A 22383-nucleotide genomic window follows, 5' to 3' on the forward strand; every position below is an offset into this window, starting at 1 on the left:
TATTCAGCCTGTGATGGTATTTCCATCTATACTCTTTTCAAATTTAGAGAGTACCTTTCGAAACAGGAAAAAAGGGAAATGAAATCTTGAGGACTTATTTAAATTCATGAAGTCTTCATTTTTCAGGCCTTATCTTAACATTCCCTGGGCTGAGCAATAATACTCAAAGTCAGTCATACATTACAAAAATGAAAAAGCACCTGTAAAAATATTGCTGCTATGTTATATTTCCGGTTGCATGTTTTTCGGGGTTTCATAACTTTGTGATAAAATCTGACAAGGTATTTAACACTGACGTGTCTACTGCAAATACTAGGTGTTTACATTTCATAGAAACCTTTAGCTTGCCTACTGTTGGGATGCTTTTCATGACTTGTCTAATTCATTTCCCCTCTATATAAGGGAACAGCAACTGCCTCAAATCCATCACAGTCTATTAACTGCACAAAGATGATTGGAAGTCCTGCCTGAGTAGCTATTTACAGTGGAGCACATCACAACGATTCATTCTGAATGTATAGTTTTATGCCTTAATCATAATCATTAATGAAATAGACTAAATTTTAAGGCTGTGGCACAACTGATTAATACCAGGAAATTGAGACCCCAGGTAGTTATGAAGCCAATTGGTGTTGTCTTCCTTATGTAGCTGGAAGTCACAACTGGAGGCATGCCAGGTAGCAAGGCAAAGCAAAGCCACCAAGGACAAACCATCCCTTTTAACCAGCCCATGTTCTACCCTTTGTCTTTGAAATGTCATTATGAGGACAAACCTCTATCCCCAGAAGAAAGTGCATCATGCTAGTGCCATTATCCAAGGAAAAGCTCCTGCTGCAGCACCGTTGCCTTGCTTGCCTCAACACTGAGGAACAGGCACAGGTACTTACATGTTTAAACTTCAGGTTTGGCAGAGATTAAAGCAGCTTGACTTCTGAAGGATAGGATAGGATAGGATAGGATAGGATAGGATAGGATAGGATAGGATAGGATAGGATAGGATAGGATAGGATAGGATAGGTATAATGGTTTAACCCCAGCCAGCAACTAAACCCACACAGCCACTCACTCTCTCCCTGCCAGTGGGATTGAAGAGAGAATTGGAAGAGCAAAAGCTGTAAAAGTCATGGGTTGAGATGAAGTTTGATAGGGAAAGGAAAAGCAGTGTACACAAGCAAAGCAAAAGGGAATTCATTCACCCCTTCCCAGGGACAGGCAGTTTTTCAGCCATCTCTGGGAGAGCAGAACTCTATCACATGTAATAATGATTTGGGAAGACAAAGGTCATGACTCCAAATGTTCCCTTCTTCCCTAACTTTATATACTGAGTATGATGTGCTGTGGTCTGTAATATCCCTTTGGTCAGTTGGGGTTGCCTGTCCCAGCTGTGTCTCCTCCCAGCCCCCCAGCCACACCCAGGCTCCTCAGCAGCAGAAAAAGCAGAAAGGCCTTGGCTCTGTGGAAGCCCTGCTCAGCAATAACAAGACCATCTCTATATTATCAACCCTGTGTTCAGCACAAATCCAAAACAGCCCCATACCAGCCACTGTGAAGAAAATTAACTCTACCTCAGCCTAAATCAGCACAATAGGATAGAAGAGAATTGTTTCTGTTGGAAGGGACCTACAATGATCATTGAGCCCAACTGCCTGGCCACTTCCATGGTGTGTTGTTAACAGTACTTTCCAAATGCCTTTTGAACATTGACTGGCTTGGGGCAACAACCCCATCCCCAGGAAGCCTGTACAGTGTTTGACCACTCTCTTGGTAAAGAAAGGCATCCTATTGTCCAATTTGAACCTCCCCTGGCACAACTTTGAACCATTCCCACATGTCATATCACTGGATCCACATCACCCTCTCTGCTTTCCCTCCTCAGAGAGCTGTGAAGAGAAATTACATTGCCCCTCAGGCTGCTTCTTTCAAACAAGACAAATCCAAAGTCCTTAGCTGCTCAGTCCTTTGACACTTTTATCTCTCCTAAGCTCCTTTGCAATTTGCTTATGGGGGCAGGGAAGGCACTGGGAAGAGCTGGCAGCCAGCACACACAAACCCAGCCAAGGCTCCAAGTGCATATGCAGAACAAACCCTGCTTGGTTCAGGGTGGCTGTAAACTAGCAAAGCTCCTCCCAGTGGGCTAAGTTCCATCAGCTTTCAGGTATGGGGTGTCAGGGCTCCACTGGTGTGGAAGCATTAAAGATCCTTTTTCACCTTTGCTTTCCTTCTGAACCGAAATTGAGGAGGAATGTGAACTGAAGGCAAGGAGCTGAGGTGAGACAGAAATAGTGGCTGGAGGGTAAGTGATGAAATGAGATGAAAGAAGGAAAAGATGAGTCAATGACAAGGAAAAAGGCTGACACAGATGAAGTTTCACAACATGACTGAAACAATATAACAGCTTGTTGCAGCCAAATATCAGGAGCTTGGTTTTTTTCTCTACTATTGCTTTAGAGTTTTAATTCTGAGTTAGTTCTCTTTTCTCCTACCAAGGTGAGAATAAATCAGTGCAAGGGTCCCTAAATCAACAGGCAGCCAGAAGCAAGGACTATCCTATATTCCTATGGCAACAGTGAATTGTTAGATTGTCTTAGGTGTCCTGTGAAATATCATTGTAAGAAAAAATATAAACATGGGGAAAATAAGAAAACATATACAAATTAAAATTTTATGAAGACATATTTAGCTTGTGTTAGCTAATGGGGTTGTTTAATTGATGGAGAAATCGTGAGCCAGAAACCAAAATTAATAGTCCTGAACTTCAAAGAATAGTTTGGTATTCAAACTGGGAAAGAAGGTAGAAAACAGGGGACAGGGCAGTGCATTCAGTCAGAATCTTCCTTTATGTGCATTAATGCATTTTATAGATCTAAAGATGAGCAGAAGGACCATTATGACTTAACTGCATAAGGCATGCTCAGTGTCTGATTACACTGGCATGGGCAGGGATTCAGGAAAGTTAGACTGAAAATTCCATCTTAGAACTCCAAAGCATCTTTATAATGACACTTTTTTAAAATAAAATTTTAAAAAGGAAAATAAAAGAGGAAATGAATCACATTTAATCCCTGTTTTAAATAGGGAACTATTATTGGCTTGTACTAGACACAGAGTGTGTTGTTTCAGTGTTAGTCATAATACTGTTAAAAATGATCTAAAAGGTTATTGAAGCCACTCCTACAACCTCTCGCTATGATTAATGCAAAGAGACAAAGAGAATATTTATTCTACTTTAAAATGCTGCTTTTGAGACTCCTTAAAAGATAGTGCCATATGTTTATAAATGTAACACATACCAAATAAAGACAGGAAATATAGTGGTGCAGTCAACTCTTGTCCTGTAACAATCATCTCTTGCTGCAGAAGGAAAAGAGCACATGCTATGGGAGAATAAAATCTGCAAAGCTTTACAGCTCTTGGACACCTTTTCTTGTAGAAAGTTACATTGTCACTTGCAGATGTACCTTTACACTGAAAGTCTGGGCACAAGTGTTATTTCTCTGCCAGTTATTGGACTTGTTCAAATTAAGGTCCTTTTACACATGGCTTACTGTTCTGAGATCAGAGTCCTGCCAATCCACAGGAGGATCTCAGCATGGAATCCATCTTTAATTCAGCCCACATGTTAGGCCAGAGAGTGCACTCGTGGTGCTGTGGTTCAGACTCACATCAGCTCATTCCTCAGGTTATCAGGCCAGAAAATCTACCTGAGGCTCAGTTCTCTTTCTCCATTCTTCAGTCAGCATGACAGCATCCCCAAAACAGTCCAGAGCAGCCATTAGTTAATGGAGCTCACCGAAATGTGCATGCTCTGATACTCTGATATTGGTGTCCATTTCAAAAATTAGGTTGGCAACTCCATTAGAACCAGCATTCATCTCTCTTGTTATTATTAATGAGGCAAGAGAAAGCTACTTTTGCTATTCAGTCATGGAAACCAAAAACAGGACACAGTACAGAGAAACTTTACTGAAACTGCAGCTAAAAGGTTCCAGTTACCAATAGCATTACTGAGTTTTGCTCTTTGCAATATCCAACCAAGCTTAGTGCTTTGTATGCAAACTCTGTTCATTGTGGCTTAAGATGAAGAAGTGAACAAAACTCACTGAGTAATTTATGGTTGCATTAAAATTATAAATAAACGTACGTATTTCTAGTTTTACCTATTGTGATTCAGACTACTGCTGACTTAAAATCTTCACAGACTTCTTATTTTGTGTAGTGTATTGTGAGTGCCATGTATGGCAAGCTTTGGGTGTGGGCAAAGGAGCTCTGATCTCTTTTGTTTTTAAATAACATTTAGGTTTTTTAAAACAGTATGATGTGGAAAGGAAATTAAAGTCCCAGTTGTTTTTTAATTTGAAATGTGAAGGTGATGGGATCCACTGGAAAAATCCACCTGGAATCTTCCATCTGGTTCAGTGATGTTGATAATTAAGTCAGGCAGATATTGTGCAGACAAACTGGAAAAAAAAAACTGTTTCCTTTCATTCTCCCACACTTGCTCTGATATTCAGCACACACACAATGCTTTTTACAGGTACTCCTTCCAGAGCTTTTCCTCCCAAGTCTCATACAAATCTCATGACTTATAACTCCAAAGGAGTTTATCCAAGATAATTTCTTGTTTACTGTCCCTAAGGTTCTTCCCCTTGCTTGCACCTGCTGACTGTAGGGAATGGTTTATGTATTTTTCTGTAGATTACATCCACAATTTGTTCTTTTCTTTCCAAAACACTCTACAACTGAACCAATTCTTCCTCATCCATGGACTTGGGATTATTTTTATTTTTCCCTGAATCATGCTAGAAAAATCCAAGTCACAGAACAAAGTACTTTTTTTTTTCAAAGAAGAAAAAGGGTGGGTGAAAACTGCCTTGCTACTACTCCTTGACTCAGTAAATTAAGACTTTTAAGTTGCTCTTTTCAGGGATGTGTGTAGTCTAGATACTCTTGATTTATATATATATGTGTTTGTTTTCTGTTGGTTGTTTTGTTGGGTTTTTTTTTTGTCCAGGTTGTATATTTTATGCAGATTTGAGGTGATTTCATTCAAGCTTATGTTTTCCTAGCATGAGAAAGACCTTGTGGAGAATGTGACTGAATTTTTGCCCTAAAATATTTCCCTTCTCAGTTTGCTATTTAAGGGGCTGCTTAAATTTAAAAACAAATGTACCTGTCTCCTTCAACTGTCTACCTGAAAGCAACAGGGGTTTGGAAGGCTGCTGGGAAATCACCTTCATGTCTCTCTCTTGCAGAAGTGGCAGTGCACAGAGGATGCTTCTGGCAAACTCCGAATCCACAAGTGCAAGGTGTCGAGCGACATCCTGGCCATCAGAAAGAGAACGCGCAGCCTCCACTCCCGGGGCTATGGCGGCAAAGACAAGGACTGCCACTGTGGAGACACTGATTACCGGAACAGCAGGACCCAAAGGAAAAATCAAAGACAGTTCCTGAGAAACCCTAATGTGCAAAGTAAGTGTTACTTGATCCCTTGGACTCTGAGGCAGACAGCAGGGGGAAATGGCTAGCAGAGCATTTTCCTACCAGTGTGCTCTTGCTTTCACCTTCGTGTCTCATGAAGATGTCCAGAATTGGTAGTCAGGTTCTGCATAATTTCCTCTGTAATAAGTATCTAAAGTGGGCCTAGAGCTGGAGAGGGAATTTACAAGGGCATTTAGTGATAGGACAAGGGGAAATTGTTTTAAACTTGGACAGAGTAGGTTTGGGTTAAATATTAGGAAGAAAATCAGTACTGTGAGGGTTGTCCAGAGAAGGGGATGCCCCATCCCTGGATGTGTTCAAGGCCAGGTTGAGCAACCTGCTCTAGCGGCAAGTGTTCCTTCCCACGGCAGGGGGGCTGGAACTGGGTGTTCTTTTAGGTCCTTTCCAACGCAAACCATTCCGTGATTCTAACAGCAGCAAGAGCAAGGATATTTATCCCTTGGATCAGGTTGAGGAGCAGCCTTTAGGCTGCGGTGCGGCGCTGGTGGCGGTGGTGCTCTGGTGCCACCTCTCGCACAGCTCCCACACGACAGCCCCGCGGCGATTCGGGGCCGCTGCCTGCCGAGGTGGCCGCCACAAGCGTTTTATTGCATGGCTAAGGCTGGGTTCACTCGCAGTTTGGCGATGCCCCGCACACATGTGCTCCCCGAGGCGCGCCGGGGCTGCTCTCGGACCCAAACTCTGCCCAGCTCTCGCTTCCCCTGTCCCTGCCCTGCGCAGCGGGATCCCCGCAGGGACAGCAGCGAGATCACAGTGTCCTCTAGTGGAGCGTGGGCTGAAGGGAGTGTACAAGCGGGTTTTAGGACTGTAGCACTTGGGTTTCTTTCTGCTCATGATTTCTACAAAAGAAGCCTATTTGAAGAGGCTGTTATTTTAAATGGAGCACGATTTTTCTTAGCTCTGCCCAGCAATGCAAGTGAATTTCTGTAGCTGAAGCAATAGAAGCAGATTTTAGAATTTGTTGAAGACCAGGCTGTGTTCTCGTGCTCTTCAGCAGGAGAGTGCAAGACTGGGGAATAAAATAAAGATGGGTCTTCAAAGCAAGATGTTAGTGAAGTTGTATGAGAAACAAAAGTTAGAAGGTGCTGCACAGATGTCTATGAACTAAGAAAATAATGTCAGTATCATTCCAAATATTTCCTGATTTAAAGCCCCACACACTGTGGATGTGAACAAGAATCCCTGGTATTCTTTGTACATTCAACCACAATATTGTCTGTCTTAAGCTGTCTCATTGTTTGGCCTAAATACTGTCTTGATCTAATTTCTTCCATTTGTTTAGTATGACCAGAGGAACCTCACAGTGTATACAGGCAGAGCTCTGCTGAAAAGTGTACATCCTACAGGCTGCCAGGGTGATTCTCAAACTTGGGAATGTTCCCTCAAGTGATATTTTTGTGGGGAGATACCTTCTGTGTACCTTGGAAAGAGGTGCTACCAAGTCACCAGCAAGGGCTGAAGGGGGATTGTGACTGGAACAAATTACTTGGGGAGAGAAAGTAGGGGAAGGATGGAAAACATCTGAAAGAGGCATCGGGAAAAGTTGTTTTGTTATGCTTTAATTCTTTACAACATTCTTACATCTCTTCCCTTCTCTGCCTCCTCCAAATCAGCCTTAACAGTCCTCTGAGTAGAGCAGAGAAAGATCCATAATGATGAAATATTTTGAAGGGAATTACTAATTCAGGCTTGTCTTCAGATGACATGTGCATGAGATGCCTTTATATTCCGCCCTTTCAGCCTCTTGTTTACTAAGCAGTATCATCAGAGGCTGTCAAATGCAAGAAATTGTCCTGTCTGACCCTATGAATCTTTTACATAATTTTATTAAAGAGTGATATGGTTACAGACCAGAAAGATGCTTTGAAACTAGTTTTTCTGTTGATGAAGATGAATGTCCTCATTGCCTTGACTGAGACTTTTTTCCATCTGACAGCAGGTGATTGCTGAAAAGGTTTAGACCAAGGTGGTTTGAATGAAAAGTTCAATGAGGCTCACTATCTTCTCCTTTAAAAAATTCTTGCAGGAAAGATTCAGCCTGTGTCTCTCAAAGACACTAACATAAAAACTTCACTAGAACTGATGCTGCCTGCCAAAGGCAGTACTTTCTTACAGCTGCTGTTTTCTGCTGGATAAATTATTGTTTGGTGACGTGGGTGTGCTCAGCATGGATGCAACAAATGGAAATGCCCAACAACTCACTTTTTACAAACTTAATTTTGTATGTCTAGAGCTCTGTGTGTGTGGCTTTGCAAGGCACCATTGCTAGATACAGTATGCTTTGGTGTGGTATTGACTGATAGTTTTATCATCTTGGTTTGGATCAAGTGCATTTAGCAAAAGAAGTAAAAAGTGTAAGTAAAATCTTTCAGTCTGTGACCAAACAGAGGTTCTCTTGCACATGAAATTAAAGACCTCTCAAAAGAGTTAATTGTCTTAGTTAATCTTACTCATATGCACAGTAACTAAAAGAGCTGTAACCCTACTAAGCTCAGAGCTTTGAAGGGGCAGAAGTGGCATAATTAATTTCACTGTAGCTCTGCAATGCAGCAATTCTTTGGTGATCTATGGCTTGCACACATAAATACAGATGACATATATTTTGAAGTATATGTACATATATACATATAGGTACATACAGATACTGATATCTGATCGATTCTTACCCTCCAAATTCTTACCTTTAAAAAGGAAAAGGTGTTAACCTTTTCAAAATTAATTTTTTATTCTAAAGTCTACATTAGTATGTCACATGCCAATTTACAAGTGTTAACCTTGTTTCACAGTACTGAATGATTTCTTTTTCTAAAGTGGTTTCTAATCCTGTGTTCTCTGATTTTTTTAGTGTCTCTTTCTAGATATCTGATTTCAGAGATACTGTTTTTTATTTGAAGATTTAGATGCTAACTGTGGCATAAGGTCAGACTAGCATGAAATGCATACCTCGAAGCAACCAAAATTTCATGCTACACATGGAAGTGTGGGGCACAATGTATCAAAAAAAACATTAAATAAGTTTCTGTAAAGTCACAGAAAAAATCAACTGGTTTAACTGAACCACATTCTTCTCTTTGGAATATGTTTTGTGTTCATGACACAGATCATGTATATACCTATATATACATATATATTTGACTGTGAATGTTTCTTCTGGTTCAGAATACAAACCTCGATTTGTTCACACTCGCCAAACCCGGTCCTTGTCAGTGGAATTTGAAGGTGAGGTATATGACATAAATCTGGAAGAAGAAGAACTGCAGGTGTTGAAGACCAGAAGTATCACCAAGCGTCACAATGCTGGAAATGAGGAGGAAGGAGAGGAAACTGCTCGTGCTGCTCGTGACACAATGGTCGCCGATGGCACTGATGCTTTGGGTCAACCCAGCTCTGTCAGAGTGACACACAAGTATGATTGCTTTCTCTATAGGGTATTTCTCTTTCTTAAAACCAAATCTTCATTTTCTAGCTGTACTCTTTCTCCCTCTGTGCAATATTTAGGAACTTGAAACTGACATCATAGATTTTAGATTCACCCAAGTTGTATTTTTTAGGAAGTGGAATAATTTATATTTAGTATCTGTATTTTAATTGGAGACCTCTGGTTTAGGTTTTATTTCTAGGGAAGAGTAGGCATCTCCAGAGGGAAATTCATCCCTTGTATCAAAATATGCATTTTATGATGGATTAATCACCCTGTTAAGCTGATGCTTCTGCTGTTTATTATAAAGTCTAGACTACAGTTTAGCATAGAGGCCTAAATCTGAGATGATTGATCCCATCCCATGAGGATAGACTAGATCAGCTACATCATGTTTCGTAATTTAAAGTTTGCAGACATTAGCACTAGCTAAGTTACATTAGACCTGTTTATTCAAGATACACTAAATCTGAATGAAAAGGCAAACACCTCAAAATAATTTTTAATTTTAAAAATTTAATATTATTTCTTTCAAAATCCAGGAATATGCAGGGGAAAAAAAAACTTTGTTGAATCTCTTTTATTATATGTAAAATGTAAATAGAGTTTATCTCTTTTCTTCTTTTTTTTTAGGAGCACACAAAGGTTAGTTTTGAATAGTAGAAATTATCCTTTCTTACGCTGATAATTTCCAACCATAGAATTATTAAAGCTTTAAATAGTTTTCCAGAAAAAAATATTATTTCTCCATAAAGTGTTTTGACCTGTACAGAGCAGCATTGCTTTCAGAATTCTTCGAGTGAAGAAAAAAAACAGAATAGGATAATGTTAACATAGATGAGCATCTACCTCTTTTTTCTGTTATTCTTCTCAAAAATTAAAAGAAGAGTTCTGATGAAGGAGGACCCAAGAAAAGTTCTGTCTATAAAATTATATTTCTCTAATTAGGAATTTCTGTTTGTCAGCATGGGGACTTTGAAAGCCCAGCCTGCACTCTGCTGGATTTTCTGTCTCAGTCCACTGCCTTGGTCTTTCTTGTGCTTTTTTTTTCCTCTTGGTAGAGCTGTTTTTTCAAACACAGTTGTGAATAATTTTGTCATTGCGCTGATTTTTAACCCAAGTGCTCTGTAGACCTTTTGTTTAATGACATGTTCGAACTCTTTCCTCTAACTTTGGTTCTTCTTGGTCTTTATTGATTATATTGATCTTCAGCCCTCTGACTGCATGTTCTCTTCTTGAGTGTTTTGCATGCTGGGAAGATGAGCCACATTCATGTGGCAAGGAGAACGTATTTCTCAGCAGCTGGTGGTTAAATAAACAATGGCACATATGATTAACAAGGGGCTTTAAATTCTGAGCAGATTTTTACTTCAGTTTCAATTTCATTTCTGATTGAATAAGAATTTATTGCATTTTTTGCTTAGCAGGCACAGACCATCTGTTGTGGTTGACAAGTTTTCCAGAGAAAACAGATAAAAGCAATTGTTACTATTAAGTCAACAGAGGAAGACCTTGTAGAGGTTCCTTTTTATCTGTTTACTAACAATATTAAAAAAAAAAAAAGTAAGGAATGTTGGAAGAAAGAGAAAAAATGGGTGGGTAACTGGGAAACAAGTGACCTTCATTTTCCTATTTCTTAAACTCACATCCACAGATGTTTCATTCTTCCAAATGACACTATTCACTGTGAGAGGGAGCTGTACCAGTCTGCCAGAGCCTGGAAGGATCACAAGGCTTACATTGATAAGGAGGTAAGAGGTATTTTAAAATCTCAGGGAAGTCTTTACACTGATAGCTTTTCAAAGAATAATTCTGAGTCAGAAATACCCTCTTCGCAGATCGAAGCTCTCCAAGACAAAATTAAGAATTTGAGGGAAGTTAGAGGACACCTAAAAAGAAGAAAACCAGATGAATGTGACTGTAGTAAACAGAGGTAAGAGAGGTGGTACTAAATACTGAATACTACTCTGATTTCTAAGGCTTATACATTTTCCAGGAGCTTGAGATTGAAAATAAAAAACCAAAGCTTTATTCATATTTATAACCTTTGTAGGCCTCTTTTTAGTTAGATATGAGTAGAAGCTACTGTGAACCACAAGAAGATAAACTTTAACGTTTTAAGATTACATATGTTTGTATTCTACTAACATGTTTGAATCCAGCTGTAGTTCTGCTATAGCCTAGCATAGGATCACACAGATAGAACTTCCTTAAATTAAGTGAAATTTTTAAGTCTGTATAGTTCCTTAAGAAAATGTCAACCATGGTATATTTCTGTTTTGGTTTTGTGTTGAAAGCAGTTTAATTACTTAATAATTCCTAAATTTTTTCCCTGTAGCTATTACAACAAAGAGAAGGGGGTAAAGGCCCAAGACAAACTCAAGAGCCATCTTCATCCCTTCAAGTAAGGCTATTATTAACCTCTCACTCTCACAGTTGATTTTTTGGTGACTGGATAAATGTAGTTTTGGGCATTTAGGGAGTTTTTTGGTTTGGGTTTTGTTGTGTTTTGTGTTTTAAGTGAAGGGAAGAAAAGGTCACATGTAGCAAGCTATCACAAGAAACATTCAGTAGTTTTGGGCCAACTTGTGAAAGTTTATGGATAATATTTCTTCAACCTATTGATAGAAAAAGGATGAAAATAGTATTATCAGAAACTGATCAATATTTTTTTAAGAAGATCCAGTAAAACCTAAATGCAGCAGTGCATCCTTTCTCATGCATGCTGAAGGGAGCACCTTATCTTAGCAGCTGGGGAAGCTGAGCTAGAAGGTCCTGTCCTCATCCTTTCACCTTTATAAAATCCAGAAAGATGTAAAAACTGCTAGTGCTGTTGTCAACCAAACAGAGACTGTTCTTAGTCATCCATGCCCAACTTCCTCCCTGAACAGAGAAGCAGCACAGGAGGTGGATGGCAAACTGCAGCTGTTCAAAGAGAACCGGAGAAGGAAGAAGGAGCGCAAGGGAAAAAGGCGCCAGAAGAAGGGAGATGAGTGTAGCCTTCCTGGGCTGACATGTTTCACCCATGACAACAACCACTGGCAAACAGCACCATTCTGGAACTGTGAGTCTTGTGTCAAAATGCAGATGTGATCTAGGTTATCCTCTGCTGGTTTTCCACTTCATGCAATCAGAACATTATTCTGACCTTTAATGTTGTCAAAAACTTCAGCACATAAAAGGTCTACTTTAACATTTTTATTTCAAAGTATATCATAAACAGCATATAGTGAACAAAATGCAGATAATATCCCTTATGATTCTTCCCATTATTCCACTTTTTATATGCTAAAATATTTTCAAAATCATAACTGCATAGCACTTGTGTATATGAACAAAATATTAGAGGCGAAGGATATTTTAAGTCTCTTTAAACTTCAGAGTATATAGATTACTATCCCACTGAGACATACTTAAACTTTTCTCAGGATTCAGCATTAAAAACCAGTATTTTTTCTCACTTGTGATGATGGAGAAAGAAAAGTGACTGAAAACTTTATTTGCAGAAATTTCAAGATCAGGTGGTGATTAAGTTACAACATATTTGACCCCAAGCTGAAAATTTGCTAAGAACAACTTTTCATTTGGAGAAAGAAATTGTCTCCTAGTGATAATCTGATTGTACTAGGACTTCTGCTATGTACTTTACATTTAAAAATATTCCTAAAGTAGTCATATGCATGATTTTGTTTTAAATACAACAATTACATTAGTTAATTTCTTTTTAACTGTGGAGCAATGAAAAGTTATGAAAAGAGTTCTCATATTGCTGTGCATTCTGGCAATGCTTCAGCAACAGTCATGGGGTAAAAAAATGTCCTTTTGACAAAGTTCACAATCTAAAGAGGGCTTACTGTATTGTAATACCATTACCATTTTTATTAAGTCTGTTCACAGCTGTCACAGTACCCAAATCTAAATAAATCGAAATAAAAACCTAAGGCAAAGCTAGTATTTTATTACTGTGATTTAAGGTACTAGTAGAAGAAACAAGCATATTATTTTGACTGGAAATTAATAACTTGTTTGTATAATTACAGTGGGCTCTTTCTGTGCTTGCACAAGCTCCAACAACAACACTTACTGGTGTTTGAGAACAGTTAATGACACCCACAATTTTCTGTTTTGTGAGTTTGCAACCGGCTTCTTGGAATATTTTGATATGAACACTGATCCCTATCAGGTAAACCCCTTTCCCTGTTACAAAATGTCATTCACCAGACTCCTCCAGGGTTTCCTTAATTTTTGTTAACAAGAATAATTTCCCTCTTTCCTCTCTTTCTCAGCTGACCAATACAGTTCACACAGTGGAAAGAGGCATTTTGAATCAATTACACATCCAGCTGATGGAACTGAGAAGTTGTCAAGGTTACAAGCAGTGCAATCCAAGGCCAAAGGGACTTGAAACAGGTACAAGATAAATAGCAGCATTTATTTCCATTTTATTAACATTGTTTTCATCTACTTAAGTTCTAATTGTATCCATGAAGTGTCACTCTCCTAAGTGTTGCTCTGAACAATTTGGAATTATCCATATACACCAGTGGTGCACATCTGCATGACCAGGAGGCTTCTTTGCAAGTCTGCACAGGTTATTCTTGACAGATATTGATGGCAAAACCCATCACTTGACAGAAATGCTGCAGAAGGGATATCATTATTGGAGCTAATCAATAACAGCTGCATGCAGATCTTCACAGCCATAACTCTTTTCTCTCTTGCAGGGTTTATTTCATTAGTTTTTGCCTCCCAGTATCAGGTGAGGCATTAAATCCTGTGTTTATTTCAAATGCTGTTTGCCTATGTCAACAACTTCAGGTTCCTTACCACAACTGAGACGTAACGTTGCAAACTTCTAATCACCAGTAACGTCCTTCATTTTTGAAGAAAGCAACATTTCTTTACAAGAGTCTCTGAGTAAAACAAAGCTATTTTTACTTCAAGTCTCTGGAATTCATTGCACTTAACTCTGGTTGATTGAACATTGTGATTTATTATTTTTTCACAGGAATGCTCCATTCTACATAATTTGTGGTATTGCCTCTTTGTATCTCTTTCTACATCTACCAATGTTTCTCTTTTTTCTAATTGTTTTGGGGTTTTATTATTTTTGAGAACCTGTGGGTTTTCAGTTCTTTTGTGTAAAACTTCCAGGAAATCTTTGTTGGACTGCAGCTCTGTCTTTATTTAACACAGTACATTTCTTTTTAGGAATTAGATGCTGTGCATGGAAAACTACATTTTGAATGGTTTTACAAGTTCTAAACACTAACAAAAGTTACTCTTGTATTTTCCTATATCAGGAAATAAAGATGGAGGAAGCTATGATCCACACAGGTATCCACACTTTTTTATTCTCCTCAGCAGCTTCTTTCCAAATAATTGCATGACTCCAGTCCATTTCAACTAATGTCTGTATCCTGCCATGTTGCACACAGCGTAGCTTTCGATGCATGCATTTTCTAACTACCCTACACTGAACTTGGCCATTGTTTTTTATATCTACCCTTCTGCATTTAACCTAGCTCATTGTCATAGCAAGACTTCATACAGCTCATATTTCATGCCTGTACTCCTTAGATGTTTGCCCAAGGAAAATTACACAGGAAGAATCACCTCTTTTGGGTTGCTCTTGTGTTATTGTGTTGATTTTGGATGGGTTGGAGGTGTTTTTCTGGTTTTATTTAATAGGTCTTCACAGCTGCTTTTTAAATGTAAACTAAGTATACTTAAAAGGCTTTCTGAAGTACAAAGGACCTAGTCAAACCTATGGAAGCAAAGCAAAATCTCACTGGCTTTCAGAAATGTTGGCAGATACCACTTTAAGCAAAAGCAGTGCTCAATATGAGCAGCCTGTGCTCTGAAGCCAGCAGCAGAGTGTTGAATTTAAGTGTGGCAGAAAGATGAAGCTCCTTTGGGCTGGGACCAGATCAGACTAGCATGAAATAAAATTTCCTTAAACAGTTGTATTATTTGAACAGAGGAAAGGCACCAAGTGAGGTTTTTTAAGCCTACCACTTGAACCTGAGGAATACATGACAGACATCTCTTTGAGAGTATATTTTTCTGTTTAAAAGTATACTTATTGTACCTACATGTTTACCATTCAGAGCCCTGTGTCTCCTGGTGGCGAAACCAGACAAACATAAAGCAAAAACCTGAAGAGACTGAAAAACCTGCAGGTCTTAAGAGTACTGCACTTGCTGTTCACTGAGCAGTGCTTGTTCTCAGGGTGAAAACCAGATTAACATCTGTGAATGTCATATTTAGACTGGACTCCTTTTCACAGTTTATCAGTTTTTTACATTTTCACCTCTATACACTTTGGAGGAGTAGCTCCTGGTACACATTGCTTACTTGAAAAGTAAACAAGGGAGTCCAAGGGGTGTACAAGTCTGCATAAAACCTTTTTCACAGAATCTTCTGAAAAGAACCTTTTCACTAGTTTCCAGGAGTCAGAGGACAATTAAGCTAATGTATTTCAATGTATAGATCTCCAATTTAAGCAGCTAAATTTTCTTTTGCAACCAATTTTGTATTTCCTAGTTTTGGGATCTAGGAAAATCATAAGCTTTTATTTGGTTTGTATCCCACTGTTTGCATTGCTCATTACAGCCTGGTGGGAGCTGGTTGCTACAATGATAGAAAGCAATCCCTGTAATTATGCTTTTAAGGTTTTCATTAGAAGGAGTCCTTGTAAGTAAGCATTCCTCATTTTAACTACAGGTCTAACAGAAGTGGCATTTTTGGACTGTAGGACTATATGAAATAGGAGAGCACACAGGATTAGTCTTTAAATTATATCTTCCTACACCGTTTAGCAACAAAAACATTTTAACTTCTGATACCAAAGAACATACAATAAACATTTTGCTACTGTGACAAATAGCAGTACAATATAACATAAGCAATATTGTTCTGTGTCATGACATTGCAGACACCCAGTTTCTCAATTTACACATTCAGCATTTTGGTTCAAGCCCCATCTTGGTAGAATGTTTTTCTTTTTCTTAAACAAAACAAAACCAACCAACCAACCAAAACAAAACAAAAATTAACAAATCCCATTTATCAGGAGTTATTACAATGATCCACTAGAGAATACTTTTGTTGCTGCCTGGAGAGAACAGATGGAATAACAATGGAAAGTCATCTAAACTGCTCCTTAGGCTTCCTTCAGATCATGTTGATTCTCACTCAGACCTGTTTCCAGTTCAAAATGCCCTGAGTTAGTAAAGCACTGCCTGTGCTGAAGGAAGGCACTGGGCCCATGTGGAAATAGCCAGAATGATGCTGCTTGCTTTGCACAAAGGGACAGAGAGCTTCAGCAGGGAAAAACTGGTGCCACCTCTGCCCTGTGATGGACAGAGCGTGGCTCTGCAGACAAGGTTGATAACAGGATGTGTGAACTGCACATTCCTCTCTCCTCTCCTACTTGTCTGAAGTTTTTCAAAGCCACCAAGGATGTGATTTTACCCACCTGTCTTTAGTTTCAAAGGAGACATATTCAAATCTCTTATTAGTTTTGAGATAAAACAGGCACAGATGGCATTATAGAGGATGCCAGGGTAGGATAAATGGAGAGTAAAGCTTAACTAAAGCTTGATCTACAAATGAACAAACAAACAGCAAAACAGCAAAAAAGAAAAGGAGCAAGTTTTGCTTTGAACAGCTAGCAATATTTTTTTTTCTCTTTTGGATCTATGTCATAACTGAGAAATTCCAAAATGTTGATCAAGGAAACTACTGCCGTGCTGTTTCTCAAATGCAACTCATCTGCACTTTCCCATTTCATACTTATTTGTAACAAAATTTCTTACAGGGGAAAATCTTCTTCTTTCCTCTTCCCTCTGTTTGCTTTAATTTCAGTGGGAGACTTTTCATGCTTACTGCAAGTTGTGGAATTAAACTGTGAAGTAATTTGCTCAGTCAACCAAAATAGCTCTAGGACCTTAAGATTTTGCTTCCCTGATCCCTGTTTTTTTAACATATATGAATATAAGTTATCTCTATCTTCAAACAAACTATTTTCCTCTGTGTGACACAAAGATCATGGAACAATTCCCAGTGTCTTCCCAGCTGTGAAACTTCTCTGAGACTGCAGAAACAGTGCCACATTTAGAGAGCAAAAAATAGATCCAGAGTGAAGGACCATGTAGCTCTGACTCAGACTTTCAGCTATTTTGTAGGAACGCTGCAAATTCTTTGCTGATCTTACTCCTGTGCATCACAGCCCCATTGCCCTGCTGCTGAGCCTCCTCAGAAACCCTGTTTCTCTTTGCTGGTCCCCAGACTTCCCCACTGCCCAACCTGCCACCCAGCTCAAGCCTCTGTTCCCCTGCTGGGGATGGGCAGCAGAGGCTCTCCTGGGCCCAAATGCACCTTTATGGCTCCTGCTTTGTCCCCAGTCCCCTGGTCTGTCCCCAGAGCTGTTGCCAGTCAAACAGCATCACTCCTGTTCCAGTTCCTGCCATAACATAACAACCCACATGACTGTCCCTGCAATGGTTTGTTTTCCTATACAGGCTCTGACTTGGCAAAGGAAAAAAAAAACCCAAACCCTACCAATACAAATAATAACAGAAAAATTTAAATATTGTTGCATCTGCAGTGTGGTTAATGTCTTCAAGGGTTTAGTGACTAAATTCCTTGCAAAAGCAGCCCCCTGCCATGATGTTTTCTAGGGCCCATTATGCCTCTAAGCACTGGAAGAGTAAATCTTCTTTCTTGAAATCTCTGTGGTATTTAATTATCTTTTGTTCCAGGAAACAAATTATCCATAATGGGACTTACAAAGATGGCTGTCATGTGGCCATGCCATGATTTCATTTCTCTTGTCTGCTTCAGGAAAGAAAGAAGATGCTCTGTTGTAGCTGTTCTACAAAGTCCAAAAAGCTTTTGTTTCTTCCTGAATCAGGAAGACTGTAAAATGTTTGCAAAAAAAAAATCTATAATTTGATATTTAAAAAATAAAATATTTAAATTTTATGTTGCAAAATATTTCCAATTAAGTGCAAAGACTCAGGTGTTTTCAAATAAGGAAAGTGGTCTCCTTGGTGGGAGCAGAGTAAGGCCCTACATTTTAAGAAAATATCAAGGGTTTTTTTTGACCATAATGGTATTTTTCTGACTTTCCATATGATGTATTAAATATTGGAGAAATTCTTTTACTGTGAAATCCCAAGCTAGTAAGAAGCAAAGAATGTAATCTATGATAGACAAAAGTTGTATCTTCTGTTCTACTTAAATAAAGAGAAAAGAGAATGGGCAACTTAAAATACAAACAGATTAATGGGGATGCCAAGAACCATCTTTGGGGATGCAGGGCTCAGTATAGATGGGGATTTGAGCACAGTTCACATGGTTGGAAAGTAGCCACTTGAACTTCTAAAGCAATTGCTACTAGCCTACCTGCCTGTACAATTTTCATGAAGAGAATAAATCATTATCATTGAGATAATTACTAAAGATTGCCTGCAATATCATTTGTAAGGGCAAAATTTCACTTTCCCTGACAAATGTTTGCATTGCTTGATTTGTCTTTCCTTGTAGACCACCTTGTTGAAAAAATCTTTCCAGTGAATTGAGTCTGCCCAGTGAATTAAATTAATTGGTGCTGTTCAGTTACTTTTCAGTATAAAATTGGCTTCACACCACAGGTGATAATCTGAGTCACTATAGATACTGTAGCAAATTTTTAAAATATTTCAGAAATGGGTTTCTTTTGTGTCTTTGCATTTTCTTCTGTGATCAATAAAAAATGCAGCTCAGTTGTTACTTACAGACCCGTGTCTATACCCTTTTATTCAGAATTATTATTTGAAAAGGCTGCTAGATATTTTCTTTGAAAGCTTTTTTTAAAAAAACCCAAAACCTTAAGAAGATTCTCTGTTTATGTTTTAACACTATTTTACAAAGTGGTGCAGTCCTCCAGATTAATTCACACCAATTTTTTACAGCTTTCATTTCCCCTAATTGCTCCATGTAAACTAAAATGAATGCCTATGAAATAGATTAAAACCCCCTTTGGCTATCCTTTACTAAATAAAATCTGTCTGGTTAGTTTGTAGACCATATTTTTAAGCTATCCAGAAACAGAATTCATGTGGGCATTGAAGTTCAGGTCACCAATGGCTTTCAGAGTTAGTCCCCTCTTTTATACTTAACCATTGTTTGGTAATTGCATGTTTTGCTGGAGTGCTCAAGAAAGGCAAATGGATTATTTGTATTGAAACATTTTTCCTGCCTTGAAATATCAGAGGAAGGACTTATCTCTGAATGTCATCACAAAGCCCCATTAGACCAGATTTTGTTCTTTTTTTACTCAGCCCAGGGATGAGCAGGAGACAGGGAATTCTTGCTGTGTGTTTATCAGGGGCTGTGAACATAGCCAAGGCCAGAACATTCCTCTGCTGACAGAAGAGGTGGGGTGTCTTTGAGCTACCTGCTTTATGAACAGGGGTGCTCTCAAGCCAATTGAAGTAGAAACACACATGGAAGCTTTGCTTGCACCTTTAATAGTGTTCACCAGTAGGCTTTATTCTTTCTTTCAACAGAGGACAATTATGGGATGGATGGGAAGGCTAAGCTGCCCGTTTTCACTGGCGACGTTGACTGGCAAGGACTGGAAGACTTGTACAGTGTGAATGAAAGTGTATATGAATACAGACACAACTTTAGACTTAGTCTGGCTGACTGGACTAATTACTTGAAGGATGTAGATAGAATGTTTGCACTGCTGAACAGTTACTACCAGCAAAAGAAACCAGACAAGGATAACACTGGTCAGAGCAACGGGGAGGAATCATCCACGCCGTTCACCTTGGTGGAAATGCCTTCTGCTGAGGAGTCCAGCGGCCTGACTGCAGAAGAGTTGCAGCTTATTGTGCCAACAGACTTTGCAACCCTTGCTTTGAGCACAGTGCATTTAAGTCAGGAGAGGAAACTTGAATTAAACAATGATATTCCTGAGAAAAGTAGTTTGAATGACGCACACTGGAGAAATAGTCATCCAGCTGAAAAATGGATGGAGGATAAAGAATCTGACCGTTTTGATATGGATTTCAGTGGGAACGGTTTGATAGAGTTGGAGTCCCAGCATAGCTTCATGCTACAGCCCATCAGCATTCCTCAGAAAGACACTCATCAGGATAGTGACACTGTGGAAGATATATTTGAAGACCAAATGTATCTTCCCATGAGGTCTGATGAACCCTTTGTCCGTCAGACCGTAAATATATCCATTAGGGATTCACCTGTCAGTACCCAGGAAGAAGGAACTTTCTTAAAAAAAGCCAAACAGAGTCTTGCAGGAGAAAGTTCACAAATCCTAAATGCAGAAGGCAGTGCCTCAGCTCCACTCTCCTTGGATTAGATCAAGTTGTAAACCATTAAATAAGTTCTCCTTTTTCTTATTAGCAAACTAATAAAGGTAATCAAGACAACTGACATTCCATGTTTATTGTAGATACATTTTGCAGCTAAATTGAGCCCAGTTCAGTATTTGTCTCTGTGCATTTTTTTTTTTTATTCACACGCACATGCTTTCACTTCTCCACACTGGGAAGCAAGATTTCCAGTTTTCCATTAAAGGAAACAGTGTTAACTTTCAAATGCAGTAGCACATTCTCTGAAAGCTAAAAATTATTTCTTCGTAAAGAATGTCGAAGTCACTTTCTCTATTTCCAAATGATCCCACCATGACTGAGTGTTTCAGTTCACCCAATATGCCTGCATAATGTCTTTTTTATCAATTATTTTAACCACTGGCAATTCTTAATGCCATGCTTTCAAGTAAAATGCACTTTTAAAATCTGTATGCCATACCATTTATGCATCTAATACCTTACAGGTTCTTAGCTTGCTCGTTGTCTTATGAAATTGTGAAACCAATAAACAGACTGACCTGAAAGAGGTAAACACCATGGATTGTGGAAACAGACTCTTCAAATATTATCTTAGCAAAAATATTGCATGTTTTTGTTGCTTTAGTAAATTTACTCTCAGAAAGGTATGGCTAATGATTGTGAACTGTAGAAGGATTTGTTTAAATTGGATTGTTTCCCTATATGTTGATATTGTCAGTATTAAAATTCCGTTAATTTTTCTGACTTTTTTTTTTCTGCTGATAGTGGTAGAAAGGTTTACATCAGTACATAAATGCTTTTGTTGCCCCACCTGATTTTTATTATTCTGAGCAATATCTTGAAAGCATTATTATCATTTTGAGTCTTAAATTCTTTTTCTGTTTTCAACAGGCATTAAAGGGAATGATAAAATCATGTTAGGTTTCCATTATTTTAGACACAAAAGGCACATGAGAGTAAAAAATAGTGGCTTAGTAATAATTTTTGTTGTTGTATTCTGAATTTTTTCTTGAACTTTACCAAGCATTAAATTGTATTAAGTATAACACAAAAATGACTTTGAAAATCTGTATTAGTCAAAATTTAATATTTTCCCTTGCTCTTTTATAAATTTCTAAATAATTATCACCACAGCAACAAAAGAGAATTACCTCAAACAGATGTAATTCCACAGTGTCCAACTCACGGGTGCATTTCCTACCTGTTACATGTTATTTAGTGTAGTGAATATTTTTTGGCTATTGCAAGCACTTCAGGTTAAACTTACATTCATTACATTGTATTTTAAGTTGAAACTTTTTTAAAAAGGAGATTCTTTTAGTAGGATTTTAATAATTTTAAGAAGCAGTCTTTTTGATGGACTCTGTAAATATGTTAAAATTACTAGTTCTTTATCTGATGTATGTGTCATGGGCTGATTGATAGAAACACATATTTATGGTCATGAATGATGCTATTTGTACATAGGTTTTAAGTTACTAGGCTACAAACTGTGTTTTTAAATCTTGTATAATATTTCTGTGATACTTTTATAGTACAATTCTGGCTTCGGGAAAGTCTAGAAGCAATATTTCTTGAAATAAAAAGTGTTTTACTTTACCTGCTTCAGAGAAGTCCACATGATCCAGTTTTCCTCCTGAATAAGGTTTATTTCAAAAATATGTCAACAGTTTCAGTTTTAAGCATCCATCCACATTAAAAGTGACAGGTAACAAAATAACACACAACATTCTTTTAGGTGTAAATTATTCCTGGAGATGTGAGTAATGTATATATGTTTTTGTTTAAGACACGTTGTGATTTTAATTTTTTTTAATTCCAAATTCATCTGGTCCTTTCTTCCTTGAACTCCGTGCACCGAGCTGCAAAACCAGCAGTTCCCAGAAGTAATGAAATGTTTCATGGAGCCATGTCTTGCCTTGCTGCTTTCTCTCCTCCCTGCACAGCTCTCCCTGTGACAGCACAGCACTGCAGACCAGACATGCAGTGCTTACCAAGAGTGAACCACTAGTCAGGACTTGTGTCTCCTTGTACAAGAGTCAGCACAAAAAGGAACTTAGCTTTCAAGGTAAACTCTCTCTTACATGAACTCTATGTTTG

The 22383-nt window shown here is 38.4% G+C and overlaps 1 protein-coding gene across 11 annotated transcripts in view; it reads left to right on the forward strand.

Annotated features, from left to right (window-relative positions):
• The window catches only part of SULF1 (sulfatase 1), a 148771-nt gene extending 126889 nt beyond the window's left edge, over positions 1–21882 (forward strand). For 9 of the 11 annotated variants that reach the window (XM_071420776.1, XM_071420783.1, XM_071420766.1 and 6 more), the window contains 9 exons: positions 5253–5469; positions 8659–8905; positions 10572–10668; positions 10756–10850; positions 11256–11321; positions 11809–11981; positions 12958–13100; positions 13204–13327; positions 14221–14342. In XM_071420776.1, coding sequence (XP_071276877.1) covers positions 5253–5469; positions 8659–8905; positions 10572–10668; positions 10756–10850; positions 11256–11321; positions 11809–11981; positions 12958–13100; positions 13204–13327; positions 14221–14327 — 1269 coding nt within the window. In that variant the 3' untranslated portion in view covers positions 14328–14342. Of the gene's footprint in view, positions 1–5252; positions 5470–8658; positions 8906–10571; positions 10669–10755; positions 10851–11255; positions 11322–11808; positions 11982–12957; positions 13101–13203; positions 13328–14220; positions 14343–19473 lie in introns of those variants that run through there. The other 2 variants (XM_071420831.1, XM_071420836.1) reach the window with 2 other exon arrangements.
• Positions 21883–22383: the final 501 nt, after the last annotated feature.

Source organism: Agelaius tricolor, unplaced genomic scaffold, assembly GCF_023055355.1.
Source record: "Agelaius tricolor isolate 1412-34295 unplaced genomic scaffold, bAgeTri1.0.p SCAF_2, whole genome shotgun sequence".
In the NCBI taxonomy this organism is placed as follows: Eukaryota; Metazoa; Chordata; class Aves; order Passeriformes; family Icteridae; genus Agelaius; species Agelaius tricolor.